This window comes from Gopherus evgoodei, chromosome 2, assembly GCF_007399415.2.
Source record: "Gopherus evgoodei ecotype Sinaloan lineage chromosome 2, rGopEvg1_v1.p, whole genome shotgun sequence".
In the NCBI taxonomy this organism is placed as follows: domain Eukaryota; kingdom Metazoa; phylum Chordata; order Testudines; family Testudinidae; genus Gopherus; species Gopherus evgoodei.
In genome coordinates this window covers 38,480,861-38,498,689 of record NC_044323.1, presented here as the reverse complement: position 1 = coordinate 38,498,689, position 17,829 = coordinate 38,480,861, and the positions used below count along the sequence as shown (strand labels likewise).

General features: G+C 39.5%; 1 protein-coding gene across 1 annotated transcript in view; it reads left to right on the top strand.

Annotated features, from left to right (window-relative positions):
• The window catches only part of MALRD1 (MAM and LDL receptor class A domain containing 1), a 438,556-nt gene that overhangs the window by 352,032 nt on the left and 68,695 nt on the right, over positions 1-17,829 (top strand). Inside the window, 1 exon segment of the mRNA XM_030549280.1 lies at positions 3,095-3,296. Coding sequence (XP_030405140.1) covers positions 3,095-3,296 — 202 coding nt within the window.

The following is a 17,829-nucleotide window of genomic DNA, read 5'->3' as shown; positions in this document are numbered from 1 at the left end:
AGATCTTCTAGTTAGCAAGGAAGGAGAGCTAATAATTGATGACATCTAGATATTTAATGCTATTTTGCTTGTCTTCACTGAAAAAGTTAATGGTGACCCGATACTCAACATAATTAATATTTACAACAAGCGGGGGGGGGAGGAACACAAACCAAAATAGGGAAAGAACAGGTTAAAGAATATTTAGATTAGTTAGATATATTCAAGTTGGGAAGACTTGTTGAATTTCATCCTAAGGTACCAAAGAAACTAGCAGAAACAATCTCAGAACCATTAGCAATAATCTTTGAGAACTCTTGGAGGACATGTGAGGTCCCAGAAGATTGGAGAAGGGCAGTGGGAAATGTGGTCTAGATGAACGTACTAAAAGGTGAGTGCACAACTGATTGAAAGACCAGCCTCAAAGAGTAATTATCAGTGATTTGCTGAGAACAGGATTAGAATGTAAAATGACCTTGACAAATTGGAGAATTGGTCTGAATTCAACAAGATAAAATTCAATAAAGACGAGTGGAAAGTACTTCTCACAAGAAGGAAAAATTAAATGCATAACTACAAAATTGGGAATAAACAATATGATGCAGCTGTAAAAAAAGCTAACTTCATTTTGGGATGTATTAATAGGAGAGTTGTATGTACACCGAGGGAAGTAATTGTCCTGTTAGACTCAGCACTGGTGAGGCCTCAGCTAGAGCATTATGTCCAATTCTGGATGCCACATTTTAGGGAATATATGGACAAATGGAAGAGAGTTCAGAAGAAAGCAACAAAAATGAAGAAAGGTTTAGAAAACCTGTTCTATAAGGAAAGGTTAAAAAATTGGCATGTTTAGTCTTGAGAAAAGAAGACTGAGGGGGGACCAGATTAGTCTTCAAATATGTTAAGGGCTGCTATAAAGAGGACTATAATCAATTTTTTTCCATGTCAGCCGAAGGTAGGACAAGATGTAATGGGCTTGAGCAAGGGAGATTTAGGTTACGAAGGGTAGTTAAGCTCTGGAATATGCTTCCAAGGGATGTTGTGGAATCCCCAACACTGAAAGTTTTTAAAAACAGGCTAGACCAACACCTGTCAGGTGTTATAGATTATACTTGTTCATGCCTCAGCACCGGCAGTTGAACTAGATGACCTCTGGAGGTCCCTTCCAGCCTTATATTTCTACGATTATATCAGCCAAAGAGCAGAATTTGCACTGTTTTTCTGAAAGTTAGTACATATCCTGCCTGTCAACAAACAGAAATTTAGGCAGAGGCTCCTGGAAGAAGAAAGAGGTTACAAACAAAAAACATAAAGAAACTGAAAGTATAAAAGTGTCTGATCATTATAAATTCCCTTCAGCCCTAGGTTTAGAAATATACTTAGAAAGTATAGTCCTGGGAAAAAGATAAATGACTAAACCCCAGATATGCTATGGGGAACAACCAACAAATTTTCTGCCTTCTGATCATCCCTCGCTATCCAAATGGGCCTTTTTTTTCCCCTCTTCAGAAGAATTCTTTGTCATAGGAGCCTTTTTATATTTAGTTTCCCTCATCTATTCATGAAGGGGTGTGTGTGTGTTTTTATATAATAAATAATACACACATGCACTTCAGTTATGTTTCGTGTCTCTTTTTTTCTAGTCAAATCAGTCCATTGCTAGAAATTAAATATATTCATTGACATGTACTCTGTCATGACAGTGGAGGTGGCATACTATCCAGTGAAACGATTGCTAAATCTATGAGTATGAAGTCTGTTCCTCAGGGAATAACACTGCATCATTTTTCACCCTATTGGTTATCATTTCTTTTCTTAAATTGCCCTCAGAGGAAAGCTCTAAGCCAAAGGGGAGGAACGACTCCTTTGTCTATGTAGAGGCTTCCAAGCAGGTAGGAGTTATTCCACTGGTTCTGCTCATTTCAATCTCTTTAGACAGTGAAGCATGCCCTTGACATGGATATTTACTTCCTTTCCTCAGCCAGTTTTTCACTGATCTAAAGATGACTGAAAGGTAGATACCCGCAGAGAGCTGCTGGAAGCAGGGAATGACTCTGTTTCACTAGATATCTACCTTGATAACATTTTGTCTCAATATTCTTATGCAGTAAAGCTCAAAGAAAATATCTAGTTTAAGGTCCTGGTTGGTTTTTAACTCAATTATCCAACTGAATTGGTTGCAGGACATGAAGGTCAAGTGACTTATTAAAGGTTATGCAATTAATCAACCTTGATTTAAGCCCAGCATTTTCTTGGCTCTCATTCTTTTCTTTTTCTTTATATTTCATTGCTATACCAGGGACCCTAGGTTGGGAAATGAGCTCCAGAGTGGAGGATATCAGGCCCAAAGGTGATGCACAATTTCTGGCAATCTGAGATGCCAAAAATATAATGCTTCAGTGTCTCCTGCTGGTCAGCTGATGGAGTAAAATTGCTTTTAAAAAATCACAGTATATCAAGACTTATTGGGCCTTTCTGTTGTATTTGAGTGACACTGGTTCAATAGCTTTGTTTTACTGCAAATTCATTCCATTTTGTTTGTTTTAATATTTGATTTTGTTTTACACTGACATTTATCACTAAGTTTAGACGAGTCAATTTGCCATCACTGAGTGCAGTGTAAATTGCGTCACTGAGTGCAATTTTTTTTAAGCGTTTGTAACATGCCAGATTGAAAGCACTGGGTGCTGAAGTCCTCTATTTATACATCTAAAAGCTTCACATACTCTCACACCTCAGTTCAGACAGAGAGGGACCACCTTTAGGGATTGAGAGGTTAATTCAACCTCTGTGCTGAGTATTTCCTTTGACATAAATAGATTTTGGATCTGCTTCTGTGCTGGCCAAGGCTGGCAGCAGGGTTTCATAATTAATAACTTCTGGCCGCATTTTCTGTTATGTGAACTCTTGTTTACTAAAAACTGGACTGAGACCACCACGGCCATGTCACAATATTCAGTCATCACCAACCAGGTAATGAATCACAGCAGAAAGGCTCCGTATTACATAGCCAGTCGGCTGAGCCCTCAAACTTTGTTGGGTTGACCTAACTAGCTGTACTTCTCTGTAGTTTCATGCTGATTACATTTTATTTCTTGGGTTTCGTTGTCAATAGGTGTACACTGTTGAAGAACATGGAATGCATATTCTGATGTGGTCTTCAAGTGGAAATAAAGGAAGCAGGTGGACGTATGCAAATGTGGTTCTCTCTAGCAACAGTCCTTTCAGAGTCACATTTGAAGCTGAAGTGGGAGGGAATGAGTTCACAGAAGTTGCTCTTGATGATATTTCTTTCACCCTGGAATGTATGGATGCAGGTATGTGAAAAGCAATCAGAAATGAAGGGCTTTACCATTTTACAATGGTGAGTTTGTGTTGTGCTACTAATGTGTACCAAAATATCTGAAGTCACCAGTAAAAAGTATTTAAAGAGCTCACCATTTAAAAAGTCATCATTTTCCAGTCATTGCAAACTTGGTATCTAAGAACCCACTGTTAAGAATATATTCCTGTGAAGAATATAGAGAAAAACTGTGAGATCTCAAATACCACTGCATGGAAATAGGTTTGTTTGTTTTTAAGAACAGCACAGTACTATTCCCATTTTACAACATCCATCAAAATGTAGAATGGAAAACAAACTTTTAGTCTGACCACAATACAGGACAGTGTGTCTCTGCTTTGGTGAAGAAAACTGGGTGGTAGGAGACAAAAGGGAAATTTCTCCTTTCTGATCTATATGGCAGATTTTGGTTTAGTCCATTGGCTTTCCCTATGTGTGTGGATTTCCTATTGCCATCAAAAGTGTTCCACCCATATAGGAAGAGAAGAATATTTGAATAAAGATATTTGTCATGTGGATCTCTGAGGACAATTCTGCCCTAAAACTAGCATTTGAATAAATTTGTAATTATAGCAGCCCCCGACAGTATCAGTATAATTGAGGGCCTGTTAGTATTTTATTCTGAACCTGTTTGAGAGGGATTTATCATTGCTGCACTGTAACAATTCTCTCCAGGATGAAAACAATCAGACAAGGTTTTAGCTTGAGATGGAATAGTTTTATGAGCACAGAAGTCACTCACAATTATTTTAAAAAGTAAATGGTTTGTTATCTTTACTCTCTTCATGAACTATCTCAGCAACGTAACAAATTTACCATGCTGCCTCGCAAGTTTGAGAATTTATAATCTTGAACTTCTACTATAAAAGCTTTATAACTTGAACTGTGCAAAAAATGGCTTATATCCTAAAGCCCTACAATACTATTTATTATGCCAGTGTAATGTATCATATAATACAACATTAAAAGAAAAAGTATATGCAAGATACTGTACTGGCTCTTTTTCAGCCACTAAAATCTATGGAGATTTTCAGCACAAATAGTGAGTATTTTTATTCACACATGAACACCATGTATGGAAATAATGATATTTCCATGAAGTTCAGTCATTCCTTAAACATTTATGTGAATGAAAAACAGTTTGTTGTGACTGTTTGTTGACAAATAACCGATAGGGATTGGATATGGCAAAATAAAAAAAAATAAAAAAAATACAGATTTGTATGAAAATGTTCTGGAATAATTTTTTCCACTGTTCACACAGTTCTAATAGTGAATAGTGACCCAGAATTGTTCAGACAGCATCTAGGAAACAGAGCCCATATGTGATTTACTTGTATCACACTGTGTTTAAAACACTGCTTCTATTGTCAGCGATGATACAACCAGTCTCTGGGGAGATAAGCCACATGCTGGTTTGTACTTGAAGTATTGATGGTGCAGTATGTTCTCACTTATGTGAGATTTGCTAAATCTAGAAATACAAAGTGCAGCTTTTTTCTGAAAAGTGCAGTTCAGGCAAAGGCTATTATTGGAATGACTTCCGATGAGCTGTGATACGCACACATGGTCAAGTGCTTGTCCTAGATTTTTTTATGTCAACAAACTCATTCTCTCACAAGAATCATTTAAAAACTTTCACTGAATGTTGGAATTACATGGTATTGTGACGAAGGTCACACCAGATGATTTTTTAAGTGATATATTTTAGTACCCGTGACTAATTGGAATACCCCCGCAGTCCCTGTTTAAACCCCACTGAAATCTATAGATTGTCTTCTGTCTCCTAGTTCACCTCCATAACTCCTATAGACTGCACAGGGAGTCAAATGTGTTAACTCAAGGAAAAGAATCTCTAGTTAAACAGGCACAGTTGTCTGTTCAAATGATGATAATTTAAGAAATAAGATAACTAGAGGTACTGTACCATTTTCTGACTGCTCTGATTTTTCCAAAAGGTTTCCCGGTTACAGAACATTCTCAGGCAGATAGCAATTTCTGGTTTATTCTTTATTAAAAGCATGGCTTGATCATGAGTAGACTCTGTGAATAGTCAGTATTCATAGCTATTAAGTTAGGTTGGTTAGTTGCGATTGGTCAAGTAAATCACAAGATATTGTACTAGTTCTCTGAATTGGATGAGCACCAGTCTGTCAACACAAACACTTTTACTTGCATATTTAAAAATTGGTTTCCACAAATATTTGTACAGGAAGTTTTGACTTTGACTGCCAGGAAAAAGCAATTGCATAGATGTTTGCTGATTAAAAAAAGCAAAACGAGGAATAAGTGTGGCTGAAGCAAAAACAATTAGTCACGTATAATCACTGTAGGACCTCCCATTGGAATTTGTGAGAGGTCTCTCACATGAGGCAGACACTCACAGAGTCTTCATGATTAGAATCTTTATGAGCCATCTTGTCATATAACTAAAAAAGAGAGTTGTGGTCTGAACTTTATATCCCTGGTCTCACTCTGGCTCCTGAACTAGAGAAACTGCAACATACTCATGGCTGCCTGACTGTACTAGAAAGCACAACATGATGTCAGAAGTGACCACACTGTGCATGAAGCAAGACTTAGCTGCTTTTGTCAGGAACACAGTGGATTAGGAAATAGTGCAAACTACTACATAGAGGAAGAAACTGCAAGCTATAGACCACCAGGAGCCAAACAAAAAGTACAAAGTACTGAGATGCAGAACATAGTACACACAAATGAAACCAAAAATAGCACAGTAAAAGAGAAAACAGTTTTTTTAATACGAAAAAATTAACATAAAGAATTGCAAGCCACCCCACCTTCATATTTCCTTGCTAATATTGCTGAAAATTGGAGAAGAGGAGAAGAATGACTCCACACTGGGCTCTGTAGCAGAGCGTGGAGCAGCTCCGGAGCAGTGGAGCTGCAGGTTTTTGCCTAGAGCTGGAGAGGAGCCGGAGCACAGCTCCAAAGCCCTGACTCCACATCTATATGACAGCCTCAGAAGCCTATAAAAAAAGAAGAGGACATAAAATAAATCATTTTATTGCACATAGTGGAAGAGGAGACTCTGGAAGTGTATAACACATTCTTACAGCTGCCAACTGAAAATGGTCCCATTTGGGGTGAGGTCTTAATAACGCTTACTGTGACAGATTTTCCTTACCAATCTGCCTGGAGCATCAGGAGATCAGGCTAGTGCCACAGGATTGTTTGGTGAGGAGATGACATAACACACCAAGTGTTTAAATTTTAAAGCTTTATTAATAAAAATATAGCAGAGTGTGCTGGGAACGCCCCAAGCCCTAACCCACTTTCATACTCACACCCACACTACCCAAACCTGGCCAGGCCTGGGTGTAAAGTAAGAAGAAGAGGGGAAGGGTGGATGGGAGTTCTTGCCCTGGGCCCAGGTCAGCTGGGGGATCTGCTGTAATCTCCCAATTGCTCCAGCTTTCAGGAGGGTTTTAAGTCCTGGGCTCTTTTGGAGGTGTTCCATTCCACAACCTCTGTTCCTGGTGCTCCTTCTGCCAGTCCAAACTGCTTTCTGTGGTCTCCTTGACTTTCTCCAAAACACACTGGCTAGACTCTGTTGTTCTCTTTGTTTTCCTCTGTGTTGGCCTTCGCTTGCCTTGCTTGTTACGGGCTGGCTCTGCAGGTCTGTGGCTGTTCCATTCCGGGCCCCCCTCATTTTTGGCTGGCAGCCAAGAGTCAGATGTATGCTGTGGCCTTGAGCATTTTATCTTGGGGCCTAGAAGGAGCATGGATTTAACCTGTTCTCTGCTCTTCTTCTTTCTCTCCACTCTCTCTCTTGGCCTCTCAAACTCCTTCCATTCCCCACTCAGACAACTTTGACCCTCCCCAAGATGATGTGCGATGCTTGCGACAGCATTAGCCACGTATAGTGCTGATCTGCCTTTCCCAGGGACTCCCTGAGGAAGGGGCTATTGGGGTGTGACATTAAGAACTATTGTAATCCTGAGAATAATGTGATGTTCAAACGATACCTGTTCTGGGCTCACCTACATCTAGGAGAAGAGAAGATAGACAAGTATGTCACAGAGACAAAAAGTAAGAGATTGTGAGTTTGAAAATATTAAAAATGACATGCTGAGAGACAACACTGTGTTCAGTGTCACTGATAAATGACTAAAGGAAAAGTTGTTGAGGAAGACTGATTTGGGCTTGTAAAAAGCAATAGATATTTGCACACCCTCTCAAGCCATAAAGACACAAATAGAGATCAAGGCTGGGCTACATTCTGACAAGTTTATACAGGCTTTTACACAAAAGTATGGACAAGACCCAGTCCCATGAGAATCCCAGCAAAGCAGACTAACCAACAGCTCACACAAAGAAACGATGCACATGCTGTGTGGTAAGACACACCCACCAAGAGTCTGCCCAGCCATTGCAGTAACGTCACAAGTGTGGACAATTAAATCATTATTCTTCTATGTGCAGAGCAACAAACATCCCCAAAAGACAAAGCCACAAATATCTGGCTGAATTAGAATGTGAGCAATCCCTTGTATATATACTGTCACAGAGTAATAGAAAACATATAACACACACTCAGCAGTATATACATTCTCTGAATATAAAGAATGCACCTGAATGATACTGGAGATGAAGCTAATATTTTATCAGTTCACCTTTTGAAAAAGATACCAGGTCCCATCAGAATAAAGCCGTCTAATGTTGCACATATAGCATATGGCAGTTCCAGAATAGACTCTGAAGGAGAAGTCACACTAACAGCAGTGATGGCCAAGGCTAAGGTCAGTCTTCAGTTCTTCATTACTAAGGTATTATAACATCAAAGTTAAGCAAAGAAACTTGCAAACAGCTACCTAATAAACAGAACAGGCATGCTTTGCACCAAAGCACCCAACACTAAAGAAAAATTGATTGCACCATACCCAAAAGACCTTAGAGAACTAGGAGAGTTCCATGGGAAGCATCACAGACCCACCAGTCACCCCTTCATACACATCTGCAGAAATAGCCCCTTTGCAGTGACAAACAGACTTAGAGATGCATTCAGGCCACTAGAAAAGGGTCACAGCAAAAATGAATGGACCCACTCCATGGATTACCAGCTTCGTCTTAATTGGAAAAAAACATGGCACGATTAGGATGTGTTTGGATCCTAGAGACCTTAATAAGGCTATCCTGGGACAGAATTACTCCATCCCCAGATGTTTAATGCTAACTATCTGGTAAAAGCATATCCACGATTTCAGATGAGAAAGATGGATATTGGCAAGTGTTGTGATAATTGGGCCTACAAATTTACACTCACTTTTTAGAGCTGAACTCACAGTTAGGATAAGTTCATAAGATGTCACAATAACCTATAACAAGAAATGTTGATGAGAAAAGGTACAAAAGGAAGACAGATTGAATTAGTCCAAACAAAAAGTCCAACTGATATAACTCAAGGACTGTGTTAAGATCAAGCTTTGTAAACAAGAAGAGGATGGAATCAGAAATCAGTGACTCAGAACTGGTGTGCCAGGAAACAGGCCTAATTAGTGGACAAAATAATGAGGGGAGGGGTTGTTCCACTGACTATTCCCTTTGTAGGTCCTTAATGAAAGAGGCTTTAAGACAAAAAATTGGATACTGGAGTGAGCTTCACCATCAGGGCTATACCCCCACCATCTCCTGCACCTCCAGGCCTTCATCATCTTGACCTTGAGAGATGTCCTGACCAGATCAGGCAGAGAAAGGGACCCAGATGACATCTCCATCTCTAGTGGCTCTAGCTGAATCCCAAAAAAACCTAGGATGAAACAGGATTGGACTTTAACAGCTCCAATCCATCTCAATTAACCTCTTCTCTTTTCCCCAAAAGGACAGTTATTGTCATATTTGGTAACATTTAAGAGACTGTCAAACAACAGGGGCTGGGTTTCCTTCCAAAAACTCTTCAGCTAAAAGAAAAAAGAACAAGGGATGTTATTAAAATGGACACCTTGATTAATACTTTACACGTCAAATACTTTAACTGTTTTTCCTTCTCTTTTCTGTATTTAAGACCAGATTAAAATTATTTTAATGGAATGTTTGCCATGGTACTAAGCAGCCTAAAGTCTCTGTATACTACATCCTGGACATAGTTTAATATTAAACGGTGACTAAGTTATGTTGACACCTTCAGCCCATATATCCTATCTAAATTAATTCACCATGTCACATTAGATTAGGAGTCATCTGAACTGTGCACTTTGAATACAGCCTAGGGAAGATACAATTTTCTCCATCTACCTTTTAGAATAAAGTCAGCTAATGAAGTTTTTCAACAAAAGAATAATGAAATATCTGGAGATATTTCAGATGGCCATATAATAGCGGACAACACGATAATAGCAGCATCAACTCAGGCAGAAAATGATCAGATACTGAATAAAGTGTGGCAAGGGCTCATGCAGAGAATATCAAGTTCAACCCAGATAAAATCCAGTTTATGTTAAAAGATATCAAATACATGAGACACATTCTCTTATCACAAGGAACTAGGCCAGATGTCAGTCAGGTTGAAGCCATCGCTAACATGATACCTCCACAGGACAAAAAAGGCATTACAGAGAAGCCTGGGGATGATTAGATTCCTTGAACAGTACATGCCAGATGAAGCACCTTTGACTTGCTCCACTGAGACAATTCCTATGTGAGAACATAACTTGGCAATGGTCATGGGAACAGGACAAGACAATGGAACAGCTTAAGACTGTGTTCTGTAATGTTCTGGTACTCAGTCACTATGAGCCTGTCATGGTACAATTCCCCACTCTGAACCTTAGCGTCCGAAAGATAGGGTACCAGCATGAATTCCTCTAAGCTTAATTACCAGCTTAGAACCTGTAGCGCTGCCACCAACCAGGAATTCCAGTGCCTGAGTACACTCTGGTCCCCCCAAGACCTTGCCCGGGGACCCCGCAAGACCCAGACCCTCTGGATCTTAACACAAGAAAAGCAAGCCCTTTCCCCCACCATTACCTCTCCCAGACTTCCCCTCCCAGGGTTACCCTGGAAGATCACTGTGATTCAAACTCCTTGAATCACAAAACAGAGAGGCCAATTCACCTTCCTCCCCCCTTCTCTTTCCTCCTCCCAGACTCTTCCTGAGAGAGAAAGTAATCCTGACACAGAGAGAAATTAGCCTCTCTCTCCCGCTTCCCTCCTTTCTCCCCACCAATTCCCTGGTGAATCCAGACCCAGTCCCCTGGGGTCTCACCAGAATTAAAAAAACAATCAGGTTCTTAAACAAGAAACTTTTAATTAAAGAGAGAAAAACAGTAAAAATTATATTTGTAAATGTAAAATGTAATAGGTACAGGGTCTTTCAGCTATAGACACTGGGAATACTCTCCCAGCCTAAGTATACAAGTACAAATTAAAATCTTTTCAGCAAAATACCACTCTGAACTCCTTTCAGCCAAATACACATTTGAACTTCTTCCAACCAAATACACATTTGCAAATAAAGAAAACAAACATAAGCCTAACTTGCTTTATCTACCTAGTACTCACTAGTCTGAACTTATAAGAGCGTGTGTTGGAGAGATTGGAGAGAAACCTGGTTGCACGTCTGATCTCTCTGAGCCCCCAGAGTGAACAACAACCAAAACTAACAGCACAGCACAAAAACTTCCCTCCTTCAAGATTTGAAAGTATCCTGTCCTCTAATTGGTTCTCTGGTCAGGTGACAGCCAGGCTTACTGAACTTGTTAACCCTTTATAGTCAAAGAGATATAAAGTACTTCTGTGTTATTAACTTTTCTTATCTGTTTATGACAGAGCCCAACAAGCCAGTCACTATTCAAGCAGACACATCCAAAGGTGGTTTAGGAGCTTGTCTATGGCAAGACAGAGGCCCTTTTTCATATGCATCATGAGCACTGACAAATTGAGAAGGAACTACTGGCAATTGTGTTTGTCACAAAGAAATTTCATCAGTACATATAAGGAGTACAGGTTGAGGTACACTCTGATTATAAATCATAGGAAGCAATATTCTCCAAATCTTGAAGAAAAGCATCTGCAAGGCTACAATGCATGCTACTTCCGTTGCAGAAATATGATCTCAAAGTCACAGAAACCCCTAGTAAAGAAATATCAATTGCAGACATTATCAAGAGTTGCAGTGGAATATACTACGGAAACAGATAATGAAATCACTGATGAAAAGGTTGTCTATGCAGTTGAGGCCACTTCTACACTCAGCACAGATTTGTTAAACTGAAGGAGGATAAACAGAAAGATCCTGTAATGCAAGTTTTACAGGATATTGGACATAAGAGCTGGCCCTGCAGAGAAGACAAGTGAATCTCAGACAGCAGCCATATTGTTCTGTGCAAGACTCTATTTCATTACAACAAGGGTTGTTAATGGCTGGTGACAGGATAATTATTCCTAACAGGACCACACAGAAAATGCTTAAATGGGTCACATCAAGGCATTCGCTGAACAATAGCAAGAGCGGAGAAGACAGTGTAGTGGCCAGGTATGAACAAAATATAGAACAACTTATAGAAGGATGGACAATGTATTTCAGGAATGTAGGCTGAGTAACCAAAAAGTACCATTATGGTCTTGTGAGATTCCTGATCTGCCATGGCTGGAGATATTCCTGATCAGATATTCCTGATCTGCCATGGCTGCAGATAACTGCAGATATTACTGATTACAGCAGACACTGATATCTACTTCTAGTGGACTACTTTTCCATATTTCCAGAAGTTCTGCATCTGCCTGACAAGTAGCATATTCTATTATTGCTAAACTGAAAGCTGTATTGGCAAGACATGGCATCCATAAATAGTTAGTGAATGACTATATTTAATTTGCAAACAGAGAAATGGGAACTTTATGAGACCCCAGGAGTGAAACTCTCTCACTCCAGTCCAGGATACACGCAATCTAATAGAATGGCTAAGAGAACCATTCAGATGATAAAATATAGTGTTTCACAAAATAGCTGCATCAGATATTGATTCCTACTTAGCTATTTTGGAACTGAGGAACACACCGCTGACAGGATAGAATACTGTCCTGCGCAGTTGCTGATGGGGAGGATGGTGAAAACAACTCTTCCATCCTCACATACATTTCTGTAACCCAAAATACCTCAGAAGGCTCACACCAGATTAAAGCAGCTACAGGAAGGACAGAAGAAATACTGTAACCAGAGAGCTAAGCGATTATCTGTCTTCCATCATTGAGATCCAGTACATGTGGAAACAACACAAGGTTCCAACCAGGAAGGGTGACAGTAAGAGGTCCAAAGTCATGGTCATCTCACATTGAAAACCTACAGGAGAAAAGTACAGACATAACACATGGCACCTAAGATCTCACTATACAATGCAAACAATAGTTGCGCAACAAATATCTCAATGGGAAGAATCACATGAGCAGCAAGCAGTATTTACACCAGAAAACCAGCAATCAGAATCGACACTACCATGATTTGAGACATAGGTTGTATCAGAAAGAAAATTCACAAGAAGTGGACATCAGGTGCACCTATCAGCACAATACTGTAACTCGTAAGAAAATTTTATACAGAGACAACAGGGAAGTAGACTGACCCAGTGGTAAAGATTGAGCTGCAGCCAGTTAAGTGTTAACAACCTCTGACTCATACAGATGAAGTCAGTTGCAGGGAGGAAGCTGGACTTTAGTGTTTTTTTCTTCTTCTTATCACATTGCATTCCTTTTCCCACCTCTATTTAATAGAATATTCAACTTATTCAAGCTCATTTTTCATATTCAGGATCTGAAGAATTGTCCCCTTCCAACAAAAATTCTCTTTGTTCTCTTAATTCCCCCATTTACACTTCTCAGCCGTCCCTAGGGTAACCCTCCAAAGTTCCACATTCTACCTCCCCATTCCATTTCTTGCCCCTGCCTCAAATGCCCTACTCAATTTGAAAAGTCAAACTTTCTCCTCCCCAAGCCAGACATACCAATCCCATGTCCCCCATTCAATTTCTGCATCTCCCACCCAGTCCCTTAATTCCATTTGTTCACTCGCTATTCTATTTCTGATTTATATTTGTTCCCTTCCAGCATTCATTCCTTGTTCGCTGTTAACTTACCCTCAAAATCCAAAGTGTAATGTAAACTCTTGCTGAATTTGGGACTGAGAAAGTAACAGCTGGCAGTTGTGGCCTCCTGGACAGATAAAAGATGGTACCTGAGTTGGACTGTGATCTGCTGCTGGCCTTCAGGCACTGCTGCTGACTGGTGTAGACTGACAGGACACTCAGATACCCTCTTCTTTCCCCACTGGTCTGGGACCATCTTGAGAAGAGGACTTTCTTTATGATTCTTGCTGACCTGGGTTGGTAAAGAAACAACAGTAAACCATCAGCAGAGCTGTGTACCTGGTTAGATAATCTATACAAGAATGCAGAGATGAGGACAGGAGGAAGGGGGAGGAATTCACCTTTTAGTTTATTCAGGATCTGCCCTAGCAGCAGCACCTCCTTGTGAATGTATTTTCCTAGTGGCAACTTCTTTTACAATAAAATCTGAAGATTCTGCTCTGCAAATGGCACAGACACAGTGTTCTAGATAATCTGAGTTTCAGGTCTGATTTGCTTTTTTTGCGGAATCAAAAAGAGAACAAAAAGGCAGTTAACAGATATATCAAGTTCTTGAGTGAAAGATTACACTATTCTGTGCCAGCTTTTATTTTGATTTTGCCCATAATATTTGTCTTTGTTTAAAGAATTCTCAACTGCAAGGTGAAGAAGTATGTCACACCCGAAGTTACACTTTTCTTGTATTCTCCCTTTTTAAAAGATAGCTTTGCTGCTACAGACTTTTCCTTTCTCTTTCTTTCTCTCTCTCACTGCATTAGTACTTCTCCAGCCTCACTTTAATTACTTTAGGTTTCCTGGGGCAACATGTTCTAAATGGAAGCAATCATAATTTAGCTGGTTGGGAGCGCTAAGCAATAAAGCATTTCCAGCAGCTCTAATTCAGCTGAGGTTTTTATTTGTTTTTAAATAGTGAGACCTCATTAACTAAGAGACGTTCTATGGATCCAAGAATATTTCTGAACATTTGAATAAAATATGATCATGCTCATCCCCAGTTTAGTGCTGAAGAAACTTCCTGCTACTATCCTCTGCACATTAATAGTTACGCTGCCAGCTGCTGATCGCAAAAAACCTTGCTGTCTTCAAAACTCCCTGGCAAATGGGATGTAAAGAAAAAGGCTTGCCATGCAGGGGATCCAGAATTTTCTCCTGCCACTCAAGCTACTTAGAGATTCTGATTCCTCTCCACCAGTAGGGAGAGGCAGTATTCATAATCGGAATTACTGATCCGGGAATTAGGGTCAGTTTTAGGGATGGGAAAATATAGTTAAGGATCAATCCAAACCTCCTCTTTAAACTTAAACTTTTAACCGGTACTTAGTGTTATTAAAAAAGTTCATTAACTTTAAAAAATAAGAATGTTTCCATACCTAGTTTCATATGGGTCCAGAGGATGAAGTACTAAAATACTGCATAAAAAGCTATTCTCTTTGTAGTTCTAGCCCAGCTGAAAAAAGGAAGGATCAGAAATACTGTCAAAATGCCTTGTTTTACATGATTTCCATGCCAATTCGAGCTCAAAGAGGATTGTATCATATACCAAACATCCAAACTTTTGTCTGCTAAAGCAAACCAAAATTCTACATTTTTGGTTTTCACCGTCACTGCTTTAATTAGTTATACTTCATTAATTACAATGCCCGTATGCCAAAATGCTTCTGGCATATCCTAACAAAAGCATAATTAATAATTTCATTTAAAAAAGACAATCTGGCTGATAATCAAGCATCTTACAGCCTATTAGTAAATCCTCGAATATCCCACATCCTCAACACAACCCATTCAAATCAATATCCAACCAAAAAGGAAATTTAATTTGCCCTGCAAGGAGGGCACAGATGAATTCTGGCTGCAGTACCAAGGCTGTTTAAATGAGTTGTTGTGCTCCATTTGCTGCAACAGAAGGAATGGAAATCTCTTTGTAATTGAGGCACTTGAGGGGAGATGGGGACTCCATCCAGCCAAGTTCTCTGAGTTCCAGTCTGAGGCCCTCAAGACTGGACAGCTAAATTTCCTGTTTTCCCAAGATTGTTATTTATTTTTATTGAGGTAGCGTCAAGGAGCTCTCACCATGGACCAGGACTCTGTTGTGCTAGGTGCTGTACAAACACAACAAAAAGTCCCTGGGGAACGTGCTGTCTATGCCCCCCCCCTTTTCAAAGCCAAAGTACAATTAAGTTCTCAGTTTAGCCAATCTGTAGCCACACTCTCTTGGAAGCTTTCCCTTTTCTCAAACAAAATACAGCAAGACTGCTTGCAAGTGAACAGTTCTTCTTGTGCTCTTTCTTTCTTTCTCAGGCAGGCTAAAATAAAGAGTCCCAACAGCCTCAAGCCTACAATAGGTTCACATTCAGGTCAATAATTTTCCTTTGGTGTGTTGCAAATCTTTCCCCTCATCCAGTCCATGGACTACTTAACCACCTTACAAAGCCCTTAGCTTTTGACTTTTAAATGCTTCAAGAAGGCTGCTTCCTGGCCCTGCTGCTTAATCGTTTCTCTCAGATTGTGGAATGCCAGGGCTCGGTGACCTGGCCATAGTTCTGTGCTGTTGGGGACCCAGACACAACACTGAATTGGGATTCAGGAGATGTGGATTCTATTCCTGGCCTTCTGGGTGACCTTAAGCAAATCATTTCACCTCCCTGTGCCTCAGTTTCCTGATCTGTAAATCGGTGATAAAGATATTTACCTCTTTTCTAAAGCATTTTTATATCTATTGATGACAAGCTCTATATAGTAGCTAGATATTCTATTCCTGTTACAATACACTAGCTTTGCTGAAAACACTGCAACAAATGAACTTTATTTAAACAACCTTAGTGACATATGGACTGGGGGGAGAGCATTCCAGTGTCACAAGCCTTCAGAAGTATTAGTCTTCTGTACATTCAGAATTACACAGTGAAATGATGAACATTTCCAACCTCATCCAACTCAAATATTTCAAGGTCAGTTGGCCCCTCAGGTAGATTAGACCTAATTTATGTGTGGCTTTATATACCAAAAGCAAGACCCTGGGGCTCACTCGGTGAGTTATAGGAATCAGTAGTCATTTTAAGGAACAACTGTGATAATTCAGAGGAAGGTCAGAAAGCCATAAACAAGGCCAAAAGTTTGACTTTGTGGGCTCTTTCAGAGATCAGTCAAATGCAATACTTGCCCTTGCACAGATGATCTGCTAGAAATGAAGATACATGTGAATGCTAATTTTTGACTGCTGCTTCAGCTTTTTCTGCACTGAGTGGTTCTAAATGATGCTTGGAAATAAGATTTTTTTTAAACTAATTAGTTACAATTTTGGTATATTCAGCTTTAGAAGATTGACCTCTGTCTTGAGATTTTATGATGAGTATCTATATAGCATAACTACAGGTATAAACAGGAGCAGACACACCATAAGAAACTCTGGGCCATTGGAGACAATTACTTAGGGCTGTCGAGTAATCGCAGTTAACTCATGCAATTAACTCAAAAATATTAATCGTGATTTTAAAAAATTAATCACAATTGCACTTTTAAACAATAGAATAACAATAGAAATTTATGAAACAATTTTGGATGTTTTTCTACATTTTAAAATATATTTATTTCAACTACAACACAGAATATAAGTGTACAGTGCTCACTTTTCTTTTTATTATAAATATTTGCACTGTAAAAACAATAAACAAAGCAATAGTATTTTTCAATTCCCCTCATACAAGTACTGAAGTGAAATCTCTTTATCATGCAACTTACAAGTGTAGCCTTTTTTGTTACATATCTGCACTCAAAAAAACAAAACAATGTAAAATGTTCGAGCCTACAAGTCCACTCAGTCCTACTTCTTGTTCAGTGAATTGCTAAGACAAACAAGTTTGTTTACCTTTATGGGACATAAGGATGCACGCTTCTTATTTATAATATCACCTGAAAGTGAGAACAGGTGATTGCATGGCACTTTTGTAGCTCGTACTGCAATGTATTTGCATGCCAGATATGCTAAACATCCGTATGCCCCTTCCAGGGCCGGTTCTACCATTTTTGCTGCCCCAAGCAAAAAAAAAAAAAAAAAAAAAGCCGCCCAGACTGTGCTGCCCCAAGAATGGACAGAATGCTGCCCCTTAGCATGTGCCACGGCATGTACCCAATCTTCAATCCCTTATGGGCCACTGTAAAAGATTTTGAGATAGTTATCTAACTGATCATCTTCCCCAAACTTCCTAGCTCTGCCAAGAAGAGCTGTGGGGGGAGGGAGGGAAAGGGATGCTTCAGTAATAAACAATTAACAAATACAATTTTTCAGAAAAATTGCATCCTTTTGAAGGATGGTCTATGGTCAGTGTCGTCAATAGCTATATTTGTTTGCTGATTTCTAAAATGTAGCTAGATTTATTTTCAGTGACATGGAAAAGCAGTTTGATGCTT